This window comes from Clarias gariepinus, chromosome 19, assembly GCF_024256425.1.
Source record: "Clarias gariepinus isolate MV-2021 ecotype Netherlands chromosome 19, CGAR_prim_01v2, whole genome shotgun sequence".
NCBI lineage: Eukaryota > Metazoa > Chordata > Actinopteri > Siluriformes > Clariidae > Clarias > Clarias gariepinus.
This window is the reverse complement of record NC_071118.1, coordinates 20,566,135-20,589,232: the sequence shown is the minus strand read 5'-3', so window position 1 is coordinate 20,589,232 and position 23,098 is coordinate 20,566,135. Positions and strand designations below refer to the sequence as shown.

The 23,098-nt window shown below is 37.5% G+C and overlaps 1 protein-coding gene across 1 annotated transcript in view; it reads left to right on the top strand.

Moving 5' to 3' along the window:
• scamp1 (secretory carrier membrane protein 1) overlaps nt 1-22,800 on the top strand; it is a 28,282-nt gene extending 5,482 nt beyond the window's left edge. Inside the window, exons 2-9 of the mRNA XM_053478927.1 lie at nt 7,481-7,558; nt 7,660-7,767; nt 15,002-15,113; nt 15,526-15,654; nt 19,133-19,292; nt 20,312-20,413; nt 20,517-20,634; nt 20,863-22,800. Of these exons, the coding sequence (XP_053334902.1) occupies nt 7,481-7,558; nt 7,660-7,767; nt 15,002-15,113; nt 15,526-15,654; nt 19,133-19,292; nt 20,312-20,413; nt 20,517-20,634; nt 20,863-21,012 (957 nt within the window). The 3' untranslated portion in view covers nt 21,013-22,800. The remainder of the gene's footprint in view (nt 1-7,480; nt 7,559-7,659; nt 7,768-15,001; nt 15,114-15,525; nt 15,655-19,132; nt 19,293-20,311; nt 20,414-20,516; nt 20,635-20,862) is intronic.
• Nucleotides 22,801-23,098: the final 298 nt, after the last annotated feature.

The window sequence follows — 23,098 nt, the reverse complement described above, 5'->3', positions numbered from 1 at the left end:
TCCAGGTTTGTCAAGAATAAAGCTACATTCAAATTTGGTTGGTTGTACTCCTGAACTCAAGCCAGACTTTTTTGCTACTGATGACTGTAGTTAAAACCACTGAGCAAATATTATACTGGTATATCAAGTCAGTAAAGCATGAGCGTCCGCAGGAGAAAAATAGTTAGAACCAGGATGTGAAGGTCCTGACACACACACACACACACGCACGCACACACACATACACACAAATGTCTGACTTCTCATGCTGCAGGATAATAAGCTGTGAAGAGATGAGTGGGGAAAGAAATGTAAAGTAAGGCAGAGGCAGATATGGAAAGAATTGTGAAGTAGAGCTTAAACAATGGTGTGGGTGATGGGGTCTGCCATTTAAAGTGTTCTGTTTTGAATGTGTGGTATTGTTTATTTATTTACTATTTATAGCAGTAAACAACTATTCCAAACAGCAGTGCATAAATATAATTAAGATCTGAGAATGTATCTTACATTGAAAACTTTATTATATTTTTTGCAAGGCAACATATGCAACATATTCCAATCTCTTATTATTTTATGTAGACTATAAATAAAACTGAAAGCAACAGATTAGCCTATGCTCAACTACAACGCAAAAAATTTCCATTCTTTAACTAGCTTCAAGGGGCTCACACACGGCGAAATGCGTAAGGTATAATGCAACTGTTCTGCTGTACTCACTTGGTAATACGTGCAGCACATGAAACAACTCTGTGTCAGTGAATAACAAATTGAAGCGCTGCAACATACGTTTATAAATAAACACAGATATCAGTCACTTTGTATTTGCCAAGCAAATTATGACTCTCCTTTAGTAAGCAGTGAGGGCAAGGCATTTCTTTATAAATATTATAATTTCTGTTTTTTAAGAGACAGTCCTGCCTCGGCCAGAGCTGGGAACCGCTCTTTATTTCTCTCTGGATTACCCTTTTTTTTTTTTTTTTAGCACATGCGTGATGCATGATATTCGGTACTCATAAACCAAGACTTGTTTGTTTTTCAAGTCAAAATTTATTAAAAATCTTTGCTCATCTTGAAGACTGCTCGCCTTACTTGCAATTCGGTTCCAGTTTAATATCTCCGCTCGTATTCCTACTGTAGTAATGCATGCTTTCATTCATTTGTTCATTCGTTTATTTGAAGTAACTGCTACATCCTATGCTACATTGGATGCAGAGAGTGCAAAGCCAGAGAGCACAATCTTATAAGAAAATTAGTGATCATGGTTGCAATGCATGTTTAGAATAATCGCAGATTAAAATGATTATTTAACACAAAAGCGACAATTGAAACATCTCATTGGTTGTATAATAGTTTAAATAATCTGCATTCTCCTGGATTTCATTTTTTTTTCTTTTTTTTTTAAGTTTTTATTTTTTAAATCCTGTGAACTTAATGTTTGTCTGCCTACTGCTGCCCACGTACTTTCGAGTCCATCTCCATCCACCAGTGTGTCGGATGTTATTGTTCTGGACTTCCTTTAAACGCTACCACAAAGCTGGAAGTGCATAATTGTGTAGGATGTCCTTGTATGTTATAGTATTCCATTTTCCCTCCCTTTAAATTCCTTCCTTAAATAAAGTAAAAATTCTAAAAGATATCATTAAATGATTTCACTGATGTCCTGCTAATTAAAAATCATTAGTGCACCTTCTGTATATCTCTATTACAATTACTAACTGCTTGTGATGCATCATCCCGTCTTGGAATATGGCTTTCGAAAAGCTGCTCAGATCCAGTTCATACTTGTGGATTCTGATCAGCCACCACTAGTGTCAGGTTTGCATCTTTTAGAAAAGTGCCAAATTGTACATTTGTGTTGAGTCCAAGCAAGTGTGTTATTTTAAGTACATTTTTGTTAAACCCCTAACAGTTAAAAAGTTAGGCATCACTGACCTGATTTATTATGAAGAGACTTGAGTTCGGATAAGCAATCTGCTTTGTTTGTGTGTGTCTGTGAATGCACGCACACAGTTGGCTCATGAAACATTCATGGCTATACTGTGTGAAATATTCATAGTGCCGGCCTCTTGATGGCTAACCAGAGATGCCTCAGGTACTTCAGACCTCCTTCAACAGTGTGTATAGAGTTTGTCAGGTACGGATAGACAGAGTATAAATTAAATGTTCTCACATTTCTGCTTGCGCCGTCTTGCAATAGAAGGAGGAAAGAAAAAGTCTTTTCTTATGTTTGGTCCGACAGATTCTTTCTTTTGCCTATTTATAGCCAGTGAAAATTATTGGAATCATCGTTTCTCTGCCAGATGGAAATTATAGGCTGCGACTCCATCAAATATCCCCTACTGCACGAAAGTCAAGCGGAAGAGAGAAAGGCCCTCAAATATCGCTATGCCTGGCCTTTTTTTTGTCTCTTTAGCATTATATTTTACGTGACTTAAATCTCGTCTAGCCATGCTTTTTCAAACCAGTGGTTACAGTATAATTTGATTTAGCTTTAGCTTAAATGCTGCTAGAGATTAATGTTAATCAGGAGAAAGCATGGGTTTTTGCAGTATATTTATAGGGTATCCTTGGTAGCTAAAAGTTTTATCTAAAAGATCATCCCTCGTGGGTTTCTTGCATGCATGTGGATATGCTTTACACTCTTTAAAGTGTAGGTTCTTGTTGTTTTTAAAGTAATTAAAATGTTGTCTCTTTTTCAGTAGTTCTAGGCAAAGCTCCTGACATGAAATCGGTTTTAAATATATATATATATTTAAATACACGATTGAGCAACTGATATTTACAATAATAGTAGGATTGTAATTGTGTAACAACAAAAAAAAAATAGTGAAAAAGAAAATACATTACATTTTCTTTAATTTGTTAAAAATTTAGCTTGTACACATATAAACCTGTACAAACTTGTGAACAGTGACAAAATGTCCATAATTCTCCCAGAATTTATGGAATACACATATAGACACACGCCTTTCTTTCTTAGAATAAATAAGTAAATATAAAAAATAAATTACACCCAGGTCTTAATTTGTCCTCAATGTAAAGTCCTTTCTAAGTAAAATGAATTATTATTATTAGGCTTCTATGTACACCAGTATAATGATGGTGCTGTTTCTATTTTTTCCAAAGTCCATTCTAATAAATAAAAAAATCATAAGTAAAAAAAAAAATTATAAAAAGATAAAATAATTAGGTAAGAAAGTAAAAATTCATAATTAACAGAAATTTATAAAGTCCCCCCTCTATAATTAAAAACACACTATATATACTTTGTGTGTATATGTGTGTACAGTCGTGGCCAAAAGTTTTGAGAATTACATAAATATTGGAAATTGGAAAAGTTGCTGCTTAAGTTTTTATAATAGCAATTACTTTTACTTTTATACTCCAGAATGTTATGAAGAGTGATCAGATGAATTGCATAGTCCTTCTTTGTCATGAAATTAACTTAATTAAAAAAAAAACTTTCCGCTGCATTCATTGCTGTCATTTAAGGACCTGCTGAGATCATTTCAGTAATCGTCTTGTTAACTCAGGTGAGAATGTTGACGAGCACAAGGCAATCATTATGTCAGGCTGATTGGGTTAGAATGGCAGACTTGACATGTTAAAAGGAGGGAGATGCTTGAAATCATTGTTCTTCCATTGTTAATTATGGTGACCTGCAAAGAAATGCGTGAGCCATCATTGCCTTGCATAAAAATGGCTTCACAGGCAAGGATATTGTGGCTACTAAGACTGCACCTAAATCAACAATTTATAGGATCATCAAGAACTTCAAGGAAATAGGTGCAATTCTTGTTAACAAGGCTTCAGGGCGTCCAAGAAAGTCCAGCAAGCGCCAGGATCGTCTTCTAAAGAGAATTCAGCTGCGGGATCGGAGTGCCACCAGTGCAGAGCTTGCTCAGGAACGGCAGCAGGCAGGTGTGAGCGCATCTGCACGCACAGTGAGGCGAAGACTTTTGGAAGAATGCCTGGTGTCAAGAAGGGCAGCAAAGAAGCCACTTCTCTCCAAAAAAACCATCAGGGACAGATTGATCTTCTGCAGAAAGTATGGTGAATGGACTGCTGAGGACTGGGGCAAAGTCATATTCTCCAATGAAGCCTCTTTCCGATTGGAAAAAGGCTTGTCCGGAGAAGAAAAGGTGAGCGCTACCATCAGTCCTGTGTCATGCCAACAGTAAAGCATCCTGAGACCATTTTTGTGTGGGGTGGCTTCTCATCCAAGAGAGTGGGCTCACTCACAATTTTGCCCAAAAACACAGCCATGAATAAAAAATGGTACCAAAACACCCTCCAACAGCAATTTCTTTCAATAATCCAACAACAGTTTGGTGAAGAACAATGCATTTTCTAGCACGATAGAGCACCGTGCCATAAGGCAAAAGTGATAACTAAGTGGCTCGGGGACCAAAACGTTGAAATTTTGTGTCCATGGCCCGGAAACTCCCCAGATCTTTATCCTATTGAGAACTTGTGGTCACTCCTCAAGAGGCGGGTGGACAAACAAAAACCCACTAATTCTAACAAACTCCAAGAAGTGATTATAAAAGAATGGGTTGCTATCAGTCAGGATTTGGCCCAAAAGTTGATTGAGAGCATGTCCAGTCGAATTGCAGAGGTCCTGAAAAAGAAGGGCCAACACTGCAATTACTGACTCTTTGCATAACTGTCATGTAATTGTCGATAAAAGCCTTTGAAACATATGAAGTGCTTGTAATTATATTTCGGTACATCACAGAAACAACTGAAACAAAGATCTAAAAGCAGTTTAGCAGCAAACTTTGTAAAAAACTAATATTTGTGTCATTCTCATATACTGTATGTGTATATATACTGTATATACTGTATTTATGTGGGTGTGTGTATGTATATACATACATACATACATATCTCCTCAATTAAGTCTTGGCTGATTTCCGCCATATTTCCTGATATCAACTAAGGAAGGCATTGTGCTCTCTTTTAGACACATGAAGCCAGCTGCGTCTTTTTGATGAGCTGCTTCTGCACAATCGCAGGAAACCACTATCCGCCCACTCCCACATGCATAAGCTCACAAACATCCATGATTATCTGGTGGCTAGCATTTTTAAATGTACAAACCAGTTCCTTGAGTTGAAAAAGACAGTATTATACATATAGTTAAGCTGCTTAATTGGTAACATTAGATGGTGGATAAAAAGCTTGCCACAAGGTCATCTGGGTCAGAAGATCAAATTATGTTAAATTCTGTTCATCATAGCTTTTAAATGAAAAATTAAATTATTTTAAGCATTTATCAAATACAGATGAAGCCAGTTTTAAGGAGACAGCATTAATTAGTTAGGTCGTTCTTTAATATGTTACAGTAGGTAGCATCAGTCATCAAATTAAGGTGTGATTTTGGCAGCTATTATTAGTATTCAAGTAATGTTTGTATTGTTATATTCTACATGATGCTATTACATAGTGCTTTTAAGGGTTTTTGTTTTAGTTATAGTTCTATGTTCAATAAAATTTTATTTTATGTAGTTGCTTTGAGACAGTGGTCATTGTCGCAAAGCAGCTTTACAATATCAAAATAAAATGATGGAAGTGCGCATGAAATTTGAGAAAATGTGTATAAATCACAATGATCAGATTGTCAGATGAGCAAGCCGAGGGCGATGGTGGGAAGAAAAAACTCCCTGAGATGGCAATCGGAAGAAACATGGAGAGGAACCAGACTTATCAGGGAACGTTTCCACATTTGAATGATGTCAGATAGCAGGCATTGATCTTCAGTCGTACTGTGTATTAGCCTGCTAAAAGTTCAATATAATAGATGATGTGTTTAAGTTAATATGGAATCCAGTTCGTTACTGGACTTTCGGGTACACAACTGTAGGAAGTTCCAGTCCCGAACTATTGAGCGACTGCATTTACAAGTTCTCGAAGAGCAGCTGTCTGCATTAACCGAGGCCAGCACCGTCTTTATGGTAAAGTACACCTGTCCACAGTCACCACATGCATTCCACGCAAATCACACGAGTCCTTTATTCGATGAGATCTCCAACCAGAAGTGGGGCACCAGGACATCAGACTGGTCCAGGGGGCAGAGGGGATCTGGATCACTGTCAGCTCAGGAGAAATAGACAGGGACAGGAAGAGGGAGAGAAGAAAGGGGTGTCTTAATTCTATTTTTACCTACGAACAAATTGGACTTATGGATAAGCTCTCAGAACAAAACTCATATATTGGGGACTTACTGTACTTGTCCCTTTTTTTCCCCCTTTTTTTTTGTTTCCAACAAATCAACTTTAGGGAAAAAAAATCACCTGCTTCCTATTATGTCCAACCCACTCCTAGGCATCACTGTAACAAGATAATCAACATTATTCACTTCACCTGGTCATTTGGCGGTCATTATGTCTGATCAGTGTATGTAAGCCAGTGTGAATTGCTGAGAGTCTCACGACTCACCTCAGGATTGTATTATTTGTTTACACTGGCCGGTGAGGTAAGTTTGGACACAGAGTCGTCTTTTCTCATGGCTTTGTTACAATTCACACTCGCCTATTATGTCAGTAGTCCCTTGGGTTATTTCCATTAACAGCATTTTACAGCTCTTTAGAACATATACTTAGTTTTTAGTGCTTAATCTAACATGTGTTAAGTGCAATATATCCAGCTAAGCATGCTTGAAGGAAAGCACTTTTTCTTTGTTGTTTTGATTGAGTGTATTTGATTTCCAGAAATTCTCACAATAAAGATTAGCTAGTTATTGTATGTGTTACTTTCCTGTCACCTATAGCAAGCAGCTGTGCCAGTATTTGTATACTGAAAGAATACCATTTAGGTATTATTGTGCCCTGTGTTTATGTTAAGCCACTAAGAATTTTTTTTTAACACTATATAGCAATATTTTAGTGCAGAGAAAGCAGTGTCTCACTCGAGAGTTGATTCGCACTTTTAAACTTGATAAAGTCATTATATTATTGCTGCTTCTTTTTCTTTTAATCTTATGGCGGTTGATGCATTACTGCCGCTGACTGGACTGGACTGTAGAGTAGAGGATCGGCAGAAAAAAAGTTCATCGTTTCGTATGAGACATGACATAAGCAAAAAAAGAAATCAACACAGCATTTCACTGTTTATTAAATATGTTTAGTAGTTTTTAATGCATAATAAAAATAAGTGCTTTGGAATTAAATTAAATCAAAATTTGAAATGCTCAAAAGTTAAATCGAAACCGGAGTCTTCCAGTGATTCTAAGCTTTAGTGATTACATCACTTACCTGATATGAAAAGGATGTAAATCATATGCTGTAATGATCACAGTGAGCTAATGTAACTACAGTTTAACACCTGTGGATGGTTTTAGCGGCACGTGCTATCACTATCTACCAGAGTCAACAAACCACCAGTTACCATGAATGAATAAGTGAACGATACGAGTTACTACAGAACTACTCCAGAGGCTGTGCTGTTTTTTTTAAATCCCTGTTAAAACATAAACTTCTGTGTTTTCTGTATTTTTCAGGATCCCTCGGTCACACAAGTAACGCGGAATGCGCCACCCGGCCTGGAGGAGTATAATCCATTTACAGATACAAAACCAGTAAGCCTCCTTATCACATTTGAAAATAATAACATTTTTTTTTTTTTTTTTTTTTTTTAAAGTTGTACTGTACCGTTTTAAATATGGTTTTGTTGTGTTAGGCTCCGCCTGGTTCAGGTCCCAAAGTCCCGCCCACTGCTAACACACAGCCAGCCATCATGAAGCCCACTGAGGAACCACCAGCTTATTCGCAGCCACAGCAAACACAGGTATACACGCACAAACACACACACCTGTTCTCATTTCACCTGTACTAGGGACAGTTGTCAGTGCAGCTGCATTGACTGAAAATAAATCATTAATGGAATGTTGTCAAGGGAAATAAAACACCCGAAGGAACAACTTAAACTCTTGCAGTATACCTGTAATCAGGTTTAGTTTTGCAGAAATAAGAAAGACTAATTCAGCTGGCTAATCTCTCTTTTGAAATTTAATATGGTTATTATAAAGTGTAATTGAATCTTTATCAGAAACACATTAAATGATGGAGCATTTACTTTCCTAAAACCTTGTCCTACATTGAACTGGGATTTGTGTACTAGTAGACTGAGAAGCTACGGAAGCAGTAAGCACACTGTCAGATTTGTGCATTGTAAAACATTTATTTTCATCACTAACGGCTGTAGTATTAAATACATAAAGGCCCTAATATACAGGGTCTAAAATTTTTGGCCAAATGAGCACAAAAGCATGGCACATCAAAGGCGAAATATCCCTCTACGTCAGGTTTCCAATTCCAACTGTAAAATCTGTATAGTATCTGCACAGCCATTGTACTGTTTTGATTGACATCATAAGCAGTGTCTCAAAATCTAAAAGTCTGATCTTACATTAAAACCTATTTACTAATCTAGTACCAGACTGGAAGCAACACAATGTTATAAAAAAACAAAAAATATATATCTTTAATAGAAAAGTTTCTTATTGTTAGTAATCTCTAATAATAAAAAATAGTACCTAAATATGCGATTTAAGAAATGGTGCTTGTTTGTTTAGTCAAAATACGTGGCACATATGCAAATACCTTAAGCATTACTTGCTTTAACGCAACTCCCATAAAGGAAGCAAAAGCTAAGCTAAGTATCTCTTGTTATCTCATTTGTCGCTCCTGGCCCTGCTTTAATATGTTTTTTTTTTTATTTAGGCTAATACAGGAAAGTTTTAATGTTAACAATTTATGTTTATTTGATTGATTGTTTATGAAATATTTGTACAACATTTATCATGTTTCTCCCTTCTAGTTCTTTTTTTATGCAAATTATGCTTGAGTAATATATATTTTTTTTCCAATTTGCAATTTTCTAAAATTCTGATTGTACAATTTTGTCATCTAGAATAAATAATAATAATAAAAGCCATTAAATTCTGCGATAACTGACATTTTTACCAGCTTAACAACCAGAAAACACACTTGTATTCAAAGTGAAAAATTTGGCTTCTAATTTTAAGATGATGCGGGTGTGGCTATTGCAGGTCTTTCTGTTCTGCATTTGGGTTATTAATGAATGCAAAACAATTGGAGGTCAATTAGAAAAAATCAGAATTAGGTTTGTGTGTTTCTGTGTATATGTTCGAGACTTGGCAATGAGGGTCAAACAAACGGTATAAACTTATAAAACCTATAAACAGAGGTGAAGTAGGCATAATTTGCAGGCACACACTTTCATTAAATAAATAAGCAGTAAACATACCCACATCCAGGTGCACCAAGTTGTTTAATAACAGCACTTTCTATAGCAATCATTGCAGACATTGGTTCTTTTAAACACAAATCACATAGTGTGACTATACAGTTCATTGTTTTAAGAAAATATTTGCTCAGCCTATACAGTTTCCCATTTTATGTTGGTCGAATAGACCTCATAAATGATACTAATACATAAATAAGTCATAAATAATATTAATGATGACTAAATAATTAGAAATTAAAATTCAACTATGAAGAATGAATTACAATTTAAATTAATGTGTTCATCTGACCTTTTGAAATCTGTTCAAATTCCGTCACTTTGAAGTGATCAAGATAATCATAATTGATGTGCTGCCTGTTTCATTACTGTTACTCAAACTAATGAGAAAATTCCCCAGCACTAGTTTAAGATTGACTGACTATATTCACACAGATCAAAGCATTCAATGTGGCCTGTCACTGAGTCTGAACATTTTTAGGATGTAGTAGAAATTGGGGTATCAAGGTGCTCCTGTAAAAACCTGGGAATTATGTGATGCTGTAATGTCTGCATAGACCATCATCTTAGAGGATTTTTCCAACGTCTTGTGAAATCCATGCCATGAATAACTGAGGCTGATTTAAGACAAAGCTAGGCCCTAATCAGTCTTACTATAGTGTTCTTAATAAAGTGATCAAGTGTGTGCATGCGTGTGTCAGACTGTGTCTCCTGGGACAACATACCCCGATCTGCTAACAATTTGAAAATGAGCTTAAAGACGTCTTGACAGAGAGATGTCCAGGGCAAAGAGGGGCAGAAATGCATGGATACCCAGTATAAAGGCATGTCTTGCATTTTCTGTACATAAAATGAGTAGGAAAACCACCACAGTAAACCTTCACTGAGACTGTACTGTTGCTCCACTGACAATTGTGACAATATGGTTACATTATTTATGGTGATAATGCAGTCTGTTTTACTAGTTTGGTACAAAGAAAACAAATAAATCCTTTACCATTTACCAGATCAGTACAGGGAAAACATAAACCTTTAATCCTCCTATACTATAATTAAAGAGTATAATACCATGAGAGCCTCCGTTGTGTTCACTCTCTTGCACACTTTTACATTTGTCTGTGACTGTGTACATTGTGTTACAGTGTTTGAAAGTTCATGTTCCCTCTGTAAAGTCTTTGACATCCTAAAATGTAGCCAGAAAGGTTTACCAAAAAAAAATGCTTCTTATGCACATTTAATTTCAGTACTGGTACAAGTGATTTTGGACTTCATTAGAGTAGAGTAGGTATAAATAAGAAATTGTGTAAGAAAAGTGTGAAACGTGAGGATATTTTCCCTTCAGTGCAGAGTGGCATGAGCATCATCCCAACTAGCACATGGTACAGCCTTTAGCCGTTACAGACATACGGTTAGATGTTTAATTCAATATGGCCAGAGGGGGGATTTGAGCATTGCTGAAAAAAAGGAATGACCATGGGGTTTTATTTTATTTATTCATGTATTAAAATCTCTAAAATCGATTCTTTAAAAAAGTAGCCATCTTTTGCGTTGTCACCATTTGATGACAGCTTTGGACACTCTTGGTATTCTCAATGAGGTAGTCACCTGGAATGGCTTTCCAACAATCTGGATGGATTTCCCAGAGGTGTTGAGCACTTGCTGGCTTCCTTCACTTTCCAGTAAAACTCATCCCAAACAATCTTTGTTGGATTTAGTTTTGTGTGACTGTGGAGACCAGGTCATCTGGTTCAGCACTTCATCACTTTACTTCCTGGACACATATCTCAAACGTGCCCTAAAGGTCATTGTACTGTTGAAAAATGATAGTCCCACTCTGTCCAAAACAGATGGGATGGCATGTCACTGCAAAATGCTGTGGTGGACATGCTGGTTAAGTGTGCTTTTATGACCAAGAGTGTCTCCAGCAAAGCACGCCACAACATCACACCACCTCCTTCATGATTCACAGTGGGAACCACACATTCAGGAAATGTCTTTTCTCCCTCTCTACATCTATCAAAGACATGATGAAATCTCATCAGACCAAAGGACCGTATTCCTGCTGCTTGTTGGTCTTTCAAAGTAATGGATTCTTTGCCACAATCCGACCATAAAGGCCTGACTCACTCAGTCTCCTCTGAACAGTTGATGTTGAAATTTTTCATGTCTGCCTCTTTATAAAAGCATTTATGTGGGCTCTAATCTGAGGTGCTGTAAATCATCAGGTTTTTAGGCTGGCAATCCTACTAAACTTATCCTCTTTAGCAGAGGTAGTTTTTTGTCTTCCTTTCCTGGGACAACCTAGTTTCGTCATAGCGTTTGATGGTTTTGGTGACTGCTCCTGGGGATACATTTAAATTTCATTAGATCTTTTTGGACTGACTGACCATCATTTGTTTAAGTAATTTTAATGTCTTCTATCTTTACTTAACTGAGTGTTTCTTGCCATTATATGGAGCTGCACAGTAGTTGTAGTAGCATTAATAATTAAGGCTATTGACTATGTGCCCGCCCTTCCTCTGCACAAGGCAACTAACAGTTTAAAGGTACGTTATGAAGGGAGAAAATGCTACAATGTAACTCTTGACAAGGCAGACGTGTAAATTGAAAACCCTTCTAGATAACTGCCTTGTGAATCTGATGAAAGAACACCATGAGTGTGCCAAGCTGTCATCAAAGCTAAATATAGCTACTTTTGGACAATCTTGAATATAAAAATATTTTGGGTTGCCTTAACCAGTGAGCTACCCCTGTCCCCTCTTTAATACTAAAGACACACTAAAGCAGAAGGTGTATTAAAAAAATTATGTATGTATAACAATTTTTTTTTTTTTTTTTTTTTTTTTAAGATAGAAGATAAATCTGGAATTTTTTCTGTGTGGGGATAAAAAAATAAAACAAAATTACCTAAGGGGTAACATGTTCAGGTATTTCATGTGCAAGAAATCAGCTTGCTAGTAAAGAGGTCAGGCAGCAGTTCTGGTCCTTGAGGAGACCTAATGACACCCATATCATCGTCTGTACCAGAAATTTTGACACATGGCAACTGGAACTCGGTTTTTGTTCTGTTTTATTCTAGAATGGTGTCGACTAGCAACACTGCAGATGTAAATCAGAGTACTCTTTACATATTAAACTGCTAAATATGTTGGGGTTTTTTTTATTTTTTTTTTATGATGTAATAATCAGGAAATCTCGTTTTCTGAGCTTCAGGTGAAATCGGTATACAAAGAACCACGTTTAATTTTACTTGTAATTACTCTGTGGTATTGTATGTATTCATAGATTTTTTTTCATTGAACTACAGTGCTCCATTGTGTTGGAGTAAACAAAAAAAAGTGTTATAATTCTGCACTGCAACAAAAAATGCACAGAAAGACACTAGTATGTCCCAGCAGGGGGATAGCCCACATAAAAGGGTGCACACATGCACACACAAAAAACCCTATCTGCAGGAGACTGTACATATTGATTTAATACCCTGCTTCACATTTCCAGATATCAGTTTCTGCTCCAGCTTATGCTTGGTATTTTTGTATCGCCTACGTTATTCAGGTGTCTGCATTCTGCGCCAGTGAAGCAGTGTGTGGTGGGAGCCAGAAATTTAGTAAACAGGAAAATATTACATTTTCACAGCAAATAAAAGGTTTCCTTTAGTATTTACACTGTTACATTTCTGCAAATTTTGTACACAGTACATCGGTTTACTAGGCTCTGTCAGTTGTTGTATAAACAGTGCCATGTAGCCATGTATTTACACATGACGAGTATCTTGTTACAATTGCTGTTATTTGAAAGATGATTGGCTTGCATAATTAAATTGTGTGTGTGTATATATATGTACAGTGGGGCAAAAAAGTATTTAGTCAGCCACCAATTGTGAAAGTTCTCTCACTTTAAAAGATGAAAGAGGCCTTTAATTTTCATCATAGGTATACCTCAACTATGAGAAACTACATAAAAAAAAATCCAGACAATCACATTAAAATAAACAAATAAAATTTGTATTTGTTCACCTAAAAACAAGCAAGATTTCTGGCTCTCACGGACCTGTAACTTCTTGTTTAGAGGCTCCTCTGTCCTCCTCTGTCCTCCAGGTAACATGCCATTATCTGTATTAATGGCATCTGATTGAACTCGTCAGTATAAAAGACACCCGTCCACAAACAAACAGTCACACTCCAAACTCCACTATGGTTAAGACCAAAGAGCTGGCAAAAGCCCCCCGAAACAAAATTGTAGATCTGCACCAGGCTGGAAAGACTGAATCTGCAATAGGTAAACAGCTGGGTGTGAAGAAATCAACTGTGGGAGCAATTATTAGAAAATGGAAGACATAGCAGGGTAATCTCCCTCGATCGTGGGGTTAAAAAGATCATAAATCATAAAATTTTGTGAGCAAAAATCCCAGAATCACACGGGGGGGGATGATCTGCAGAGAGCTGGGACCAAAGTAACAAAGGCTACCAGTAAGACCTTGCGCCAGCAGGGATTTAAATCCTACAGTGCCAGACGTGTCCCCTTGCTTGAGCCAGTTAATGTGAATTTCATATGGTCAGATGAAACCAAAATAGAACTTTGTGTTTGAAGGAGAAAGAATGCTGAGTTGCATCCAAAGAACACCATACCTACTGTGAAGCATGGCGGTGGAAACATCATGCTTTGGGGCTGTTTTTCTGCAAAGGGACCAGGATGTCTTATCCATGTAAAGCAAAGAACGAATGGGGCCATGTATCGTTGGATTTTGAGTGAAAACCTCCTTCCATCAGCAAGGGCATTGAAGATGAAACGTGGCTGGGTCTTTCAGCATGACAATGATTGCAAACACACGGCCCGGGCAACGGAGGAGAGGCTTCGTCAGAAGCAATTTCGAGGTCCTGGAGTGGCCTACCCAGTTTCCAGATCTCAACCCCATAGAAAATCTTTGTAGGGAGTTGTAAGTCCGCATGGAATGGGCCAAAATACCAACAACAGTGTGTGAAAAACTTGTGAAGACTTACAGAAAACGTTTGACCTCTGTCATTGCCAACAAAGGGTATATAACTAAGTATTAAGATAAAATTTTGTTATTGGCCCAATATATTTATTTTCCACCATAATTTGCAAAAAAATTCTTTAAAAATCTTACAAAGGGATTTTCTGGATTTTTTATTTTTTATTTTGTCTCTCATTGTAAATGGGAATTACAGGCCTCTCTCATCTTTTTAATTGGGGGAACTTGCACAATTTGTGGCTGACTATCTGTATGTCTACGTGTGTAAGTACACACACAAATACAGTGCAAATTTTTTTTACAAGTCTCCTTTAAATATCACTTATTTAAAAGTAATAAGTTTTTACTAGTTGCCATAGATAGTGCTGTTACTATTTTCAAATAACTAGATGTGTAGATGTACAAAAGCAATAAACCTGGAACAAATGGATTTGAAACTAAATCATAATCACCTAAAGGCTCTGTAAATTTGCATCATAAAAAAAAAAAACTGAAATCAGAGCTATATTTAATAGCTATATTTAATTTCCACGTATACAATGTGACAAGATCTTTTAAGGATTAGGAATTACTCAATGCTCAAGCCGGCAAACAAAAACAAAAAACTGTGCTAGTTTGCTTAGGATAGGGTTTTTTTTGGTGTGTGTGTGAGGGAGAAACAAATTATGGAAGTTCAGTATGGAGTATCGACCAACCTCCCTTATGATGTTCGCCTTATTCACCTTGACGTGAAATTTAATGAGGTGTTCGTGTGTCTTGCAGGATCAGGCACGGGCCCAGGCTGAGTTGCTGAGGAGGCAGGAGGAGCTGGAGAGGAAAGCTGCAGAACTCGACCGCAGAGAGAGAGAGATGCAGTCACTTAATGCATCTGGAGGTGTGAACCACATATAAAACTTCTTCATATAAAGCCACTTATAAAACTGTATATAAATCTATAATCTTGTATTACAAGCAAAGTCCATAATTTCTTCAAAATATAACTTCCCAAACTTGAGATTGTGTTATGTTTCCCCTTTGTTTTGCTTTTTCTTATTGTTATTGGTAATTATTTTACTGACCTACAGTAAAGGGACAGGAGAGGTAAATTTAAATGCAAAACAAAGTGAACAAAATGTTTCGTAAGCTAATAATAATCATGACTCGTGTAAAATGCTTGAAGTTGGCAGTTGTTACACATCTCTTTTTTTAATTCAGTTAAGGCATATAATTTAATCTTAAAACTACAACCGATATTCAAATTTAAACTTGTTCGCCCTGTTTTTCTCTCCTTCCTTTCATTTCCTCAGGAAGGAAAAACAACTGGCCACCCCTGCCTGAAAAGTTTCCTGTGGGTCCATGTTTCTACCATGACATATCTGTGGATATCCCGGTGGAGTTTCAGAAGACGGTTAAGATCATGTACTACTTGTGGATGTGTGAGTATCTCCTTTCCAATCACAAAGCACTTACTTTCCAGAAGCTCTTTCTTTCTCTCTGTCAGTCAATAAGCTGTGCTGTTTTAATACTTTTAAAAACAACACTATACAGTGGAACCTCGGATTGTGAGTAACGCGATTTGCGAGTGTTCCGCAAAATGAGCAAAGATTTTTAATATTTATATTTTGTTTTAATGCAGAGCGTCACGTGATCACAACTGTGGAATTGTGGGTAAACGTGTCCCCTTTCTGGTATAACCAACATCCATGCACGCATGTACTTTTTACTATAACACTGTGGCCACGTGTGCGCTCATAAAACATATTTTATTTTGTCTTAGTATGCGTGTGTGTACAGCGTGCGTGTACTGTTTATTATAACATACGAGTGCGCGCGTATAAAACAAAAGCAAGTCTCTTCTTCACACACACACACACACACACACACACACACACTGTCTCTGTCTAATGGAAACAATGCTTTGTCGTGATACTTTTCAAAGGTAAATTGCAGGTTAGTATGTTTTATTTTTACTTTACAGCAGTGATTCCGTTAGTGTGTCCCTCACTCGAGTGTTGTTAGCGATGTTTTTTGTTCGTTTTTCAGATAAAACTGTCTTTCCGGTTGTGTGTGTGTGTAAAACTCAAATAAGAGAGGAAGAAGGGTTAGACTAGAACAGGGGAGGGGCTGACTCCTCCTCTCCTCTTACTTTAACTTCATACACACACAGTGCCTGTGCACATAAACGTAAACACTTATCTGCACTTATCACAGCAGTTATTCTTGTCTGTAGGATTTACCTTTACCACTGCATGGTGACAAATATGCATGTTAGCTGGAGATACGTACGTAATAAGTATCTAAAATGTCAGCATGGAGACTAAGCTCCACCACGTTTGTTGTTTGTTTCCCCTTTACTGAAATCCTCCAGCAACGGGCCTTGATATGTTATGTTATGAAGATATGCTTTAAGAGGTTGCCGGGTGACTACACGGACACATCCCATGGTTGAAAAAGCAATGATATTTTCTGGATATAGAGCTTGCTACAGTGTTGAGCATGTGCAGTGGGTGTCCTTGCAAGGGAGCCAGATTCACTGTGGACTTTTAGTGAATGATTGTGCTGGAAGATATGTGGAAAACAATGATGTAATCCAAACTTCTTTTTTTGTTTGTTTCTAACTGTATTATTTAGTATTGATGTGTATGTATTTTATGATGCATTATTTAACAGAGGCATGCTACTTTAAAAAAAAATAATCAATAACACAATGATTGCCATGGAAAACTCTATGACTATAGATTAGAAAAAGACCAAGCGTTATTTTCTGCTTCCTCAGCTATTTCATTTTTTTTGTTGAGCCTGCGCCCACTGTAGCGTCAACTTCCTGTTCTTAGCTGGCCGCAGTGGAATGCTGCTGTAGCCTGAAGGTTCTCCACTTTTTGTGTGCTGACATGCTGTTCTGCACAGCATGGTTATTCCAGTTACTGATCGGCGACTAAAAATGAGCTCCCGGGCATCTGGATCTGCTACATAACTGATGCATCAAGCATACAATATAAACTTCTCCATCTTTCCCCTCTTTTGTAAGTGATGGAGCATTTTCCTTAAGCTCAGATGATTTCCTCCCTCCTTAAGCGGAGCTCTAAATTAGATCAGCTGTAATGTGGTCACATGCTGCCCAAATCATTACCCAACCCAAAAATGGGTTTTGTAAAAACAAAAGAAGTCCTTCTTTATAAAATGAAATCATTCCATGTTTTCAGAAGAGATTTTGTGATGACATTTCAAAGGTTTCACAGTTTCTGATTTAGATTACCGATAAATTAAATATTGTAAGTAAAGGCTATTCCCTTACATGCCATGCGAATGAAAAACTATATATAAAAAAATAAATTATACGGGAGGGGAGGGGTTGGCGTAACGCACTTGGAGGACAGCAAAATCCGCTACTCCGGCTTGCATGAGCATGATTGGCTGTACAGCTGTTATTGATGTAAGAGTACCAAGTGCCACTGAAGAACTCGGGCCAAGCAGCTCTCTCTAGGCCCTCGGGAGGCTACAGCATCACCTGGGCCACAAAGATAAGTTTTAAAGTATTTGGCCTGTGTACTCTCCAGATGTGATTGAAGTCAAGCCTTTCATCTTTAATTCAACAGTTTTGGAAAAAAATTTAGAAAAAGTGTGGCATCTTATCTTTGTTCCAAATTGTATGTGCCTGACTGTATGTGATCTGCTTGTTTTTAGAGCCTGAGCTTTCAGTTTTATCCACTGGTTTGAGGCCATTAAAGCTCCAGTGGAGTGTGCTGTGGGTGTGTCATTTGAGTTTGTTTAAATGTGTCAGGCTGGGTGTTTCATTTACAATAAGTCACTCATGTGTACATTGTGGAAGTGGTTACAGCAGTTTCTGTAATCTGAAACAGACTGAGCTTAGGTTTTTTTCATTGTGTTTTTTTTTTTTTTTTTTGGTCTTGACTGGAGTGTGCGACTGTATGATCAAACGTTTGCGGACAAATGACTGTCACACTCGTATAAGGTTCCTGTCCAAACTGTTGCCACAGAGTCAGAGGAACACAGCATGTCTGGAATGTCTGTGGTTGCTTTCACTGGAACTGAACATGTTCCTGCATGACGGAGCTCCTGTACATAAATCGTTGTCTGTAAAGGAATAATTAGCCAAGATTAGAGTGGATGAGCTCAACTACACTGAACACCTTTGGGATGAACTGGAACACTGACTGCTACTCAAGCCTCCTCACCGAACATTACTAACACTTTTATGGACTTGAATGAACACACATCTATATCGTCACGCTCCAGGAACGGGTGGAAATCATTTCTGAAACAATTAAGACGAATATTACATAAATACATAATATTACAAAATATTAAAAATATTTTATTTAATTATAAAACTTATTTGTATAGTGTAATAATGCATCACCTTAGGTTTATTAATATAACTCAGGATTCCGAGTTGGATACCTAGTGAGCAAGCCAGACATGACAGCAGCAGTATGTTACTGACAAAGACTTCAAAAAATGTCATTAGTGATATAAATCTTTACATTTTTATAACTCTACACTGTCAAAAAAGTATTTTTTATTTTAGGAAACTGGTATTTAAATTTATTTTTATTTATATAATGCTTTTAACACTTGTCATTGTTGCAAAGTTGCTTTTCAAAATAAAAAAATCTGAAGAAATATAGATAAAGCTAAGCTTAAATTCGGAAATGGAAAGTATGTGAGGATTTAGTTCATCCAATGCTGATCAGAAACTGATAGTTCTCTTTTCTTTTTAGATTGTATAAAGTGTGTGTGTGTGTGGGAGAGGCCTCTCAAATGCACCAGTTCTCTGCTTTTAGCACTTACTCAGGAACTTGTGGTGTTATTAGGTGAAGTGTTAAATGTGAGTAAATGCTTTCCTGGTGGTTGAATTGTTGAAGATCTGATTTTTCTTTTTCTTTTTTCCAGTCCACACGGGGACACTGTTTCTGAACATCTTCGGGTGCTTGGCGTGGTTTTGTGTAGATTCAACACGTGGTGTTGACTTTGGCCTGGCCATGCTGTGGTTCATGCTCTTCACTCCCTGCTCATTCGTCTGCTGGTACAGACCTCTGTATGGAGCATTTAGGTAACGTACACACAGGAACATTTAAACCTTCCCAATTAAACTACTCCAAAATGTGTCTGTTAATGTTCTAGCTGAAATAAAGCTCAGATTCTGCATTCTGCCATGACTGCAGTCTGCCATGAAACTTACAGTTTCTCTCTTCTTTAAAACATGTCATTTCAGTGAGTAGAGTTTTAAATAAACCACACTGGAACACCCCTTTGGTGATGTGCAATTTCCTAGCCAATCAAATAACCACTTATGTTTGGGACATTATAAGGCATTTCACACGACCAAAACATGCAGAAAAAGTTTTTTTATTTTCAAGTTTTTTTTCTTCTTCATTAACGCTGTTTGGCAGACGCCCTTATCCGGAGCAACTCCTGTTTTTATCTTGTTATACATCTAAGCAGTTGAGGGTTAAGACCCTTCCTTAAGGGCCCAAAAGGGGCAGTTTGGTGGTAATGGGGTTTAAATCTAGGCCCTTCTGAAATTTAGTCCAATGCTGTAAGCATTGAGCTACCCCTGACCCCATTTTCAGTTCGGTCCAGTCCCTGTACCTGACCGTGACCTAAAATTCATTCAAGCACAAAAAACATCTAACTTGAGGCATGAATCAGTGCAGGAAAAGTTGCAGATGACGGATCAGGCCAGTGATTAGTATACTGCTAATACTAAGTGCTGAGCGTCTGGAAAAGACGAGAGGGGAAATGAGGTTGTTGCTGAGGTTAATGCATAAAGAACCATTTGTCTTTAAGCACTTTGCAGGATGTTAAATATTCATTCCTATTTTATTTTTCTTTCTTTTTTTTTATTTTCTTTCATTTAATCTACATAATTGAATAAAATTGTATATAATATATGACAATATAAGGGATAGCTTAAGACTTTTGCACAGTACTGTATATTATATGAAACAACAGCACTTCTGCAATTAATGAGTTTTATCAATAAACACCCTTTAATAATAAACACCTAATATTTAATATATAAATATAATTTTCCTTTCTCTCCCTCTCTCTTTCTCTATCTGTCTGCAGGAGTGACAGCTCTTTCCGCTTCTTTGTGTTTTTCTTCGTCTATATTTGTCAGTTCGGTGTCCATGTGATGCAGGCCATTGGCATCGCAGGCTGGGGAGTCAGGTATTCCCACATGCTTATTTTCTATTAAAGTAGCTTTAGAATTGCTCCTGTAAGTCATTTTCTCATGCTAATGAAATTGTACATAAAAACACTTTGTGTTTAGTGGTTGGATCTCGGCACTGACCGGCCTTAATAAAAGCATTCCTGTGGGCATCATTATGATCTTGATTGCTGCTCTGTTTACCGCCTCAGCTGTCATCTCTCTCATCATGTTTAAAAAGGTAAAGCTGCTTGTATAAGGAGAGGAAACGGGGAATACAGATAAAGAGAATGTGCAGTAATAAATAATTAAAACGAATTTGTACAATCAATGATAATGGAGAGTGTGAGTTACAGTTTGTTAGTTTTTTCTGCCTAGGTGTGTTTGTTGCTTCTCAGTAGAATACTTATCTATTGGAAATGTATCTAAAGACATTACAACAGTTGTTCTATGATGTGTGTGTTTGTAGGTTCACGGGCTGTATCGGACCACTGGTGCAAGCTTTGAGAAGGCCCAACAGGAATTCGCCACCGGCGTCATGTCCAACAAAACAGTGCAGACAGCCGCCGCTAACGCCGCCTCGACCGCTGCGCGCGGAGCATTCAAAGAGCAATTCTGATTGGTTAGGAGAGAGAGAGCAGGCGCAGCTTTAAGCTCGTCCCACGTTCCCTTTTTCATTCTTTCTTATTATACTCTTTTGACTTGTGAGTCATCTGTAAGCCTGTTTCAGATGTGGAGGATCCCAGACCACACCCCTTCATCAATTCGGTGCACTCCATTGGCTAACTGAGACTCTACTCTTTTCACAAAGTGGATGGACTCAACTGGCTGTTGAGGTTTTGTGTGTGTGTGTGTGTGTGTGTGTGTGTGTGTGTGTGTGTGTGTGTGTGTGTGTGCACGCATTTGACATTATCCCATTATCCACTTCCCAGTTGTCCATTCAGATCAATCCTGTGCTTGCTTATGAACAAAAAGAAAACAGGAAGTGATGTCAGCAAAGGATTCTGTTCACTTCCTGTAAACATCTGTAAGTGAACAAAGGGTTGAAACATTATCCAGTTCACCAACAAAATATCCAGTAATATCTTACACCAACAAGCATTTCATTCCTACCCCTTATTGGCCAGTAGGAATGTCCCCCACTGATTGCACCCGGTGGGAGACTCAGGTGGCTCCTCTGTTGCTTTTTTTTTTTTTTTTTGATCTCCGAATCTGCCTTACATGCTGTTCCTGCTTTTCTGAAAATATGTCGAAGCTCCTTCATTTTGCTTCTGAGGCTTATTTGACGACCTAAAAAATCAAAACCTGGGTTAAGCGTGCTTGAGAAGCTCACTAAGCCATCGGTTCAGCTCTGGATCTGAAGCTTTTGGATGCCGGTGAAAAGTAAAGCCTCAAGAGAAGAAAACACTATCTGTATAAACAAATGGCACGTTTCAGGGTCACAGAAAACCCAAGAAAGATTATAGCATGCTAGCCTTCGTGTTGGTGGTTATGGGTGTGTGTGTGTGTGTGTGTGAGAGAGAGAGAGAGGGAGAGAGAGAGAGAAAGAGAATGTGTATTGAATGAATTTGAATGAGCTCCACAGCAAGTGATTTTCACATAGGTTTATAAATTGAAGTAGTCTTATCATTTCAGTCCAACAGGACAGTTTAGGTTTTAGATTATGTTTTTGTATTTCTCATTAATGAATGCAACTTTGTAGTCTTGAGTACTGAGAAACATCTATCTGGAAAGTATCTCAAGACTATGGTTTGCCTGTGTTTTGAGACCGTATTTGTGTGTTGGTGTGTGTGGGTATGTGTGTGTGTGGTAGCTTCAGTCATCACTATACAGTATTGATTTCAGAACTGATACTTGGATGTTAACTCACAGACACGTGAACACGTACATTAGAGACCTTTTGCTCATAGCTTGATTTTAAAAACCTTTTTTTTTTTTTTGGCTATTGTAGTGTTTCCAATTCCATCATCTCAAGATGAGCTGCTGCAAGTCGTTCTTTTTTTTTTTAGAACTTCGTTTCAACAAATGGCACCTGAATGTTTGTTCTATATTAATACGAATCGAGTCGGAAAAGTCCGTAGAAAAGATCAAACGTGAGCCTGTGCGTGCGTGTGTTGCGTTGGATTTGTGGCTTTTAATTTGTGATTTTAACTCTGACATTATTAGTTGAAACACTGAGGAGGTGGTGATGCGAAGTCCGTTCAAGCAAACCCAAGGGATATTTGTATATTTTGTAAAAAAAAAAGACAAAAAAGAATAATAATTGACGAGTGGTTGCCTGTCGTCCTGAATAATTCCATCGTACTGTACAAATGCACTCTTGTCTCCCTCTGCAGTCGCATGTTGAATAGTTTGAGTTTTGTATATTTATTGTATTAACACAGAAATAAAATAAGAAAATGGACTACTTAATGTGTTTCCAGTATTTATTTGTTTTTTTTCTCTAAAGCTTGTCTGACTTCATATTCATGCTTCGGGTTCCTACATACAGACACGAGGCGATGGTGAAATCTGGAGTCGATGTAATGGATTGGGACACAGCTGTCAGTAAATAACTGGAGCCTCACGAACATGGCACCCTAAGGAGAGACACTTCACCACCATCCTAAAAATGTCAATGTTTAGTTGTTTAAGTTTAAGAACATGCAGGTAGAAAAAAAAAACTGTAACATGGGAGTTTATTTGACTTTTTACCTTGAAACTTC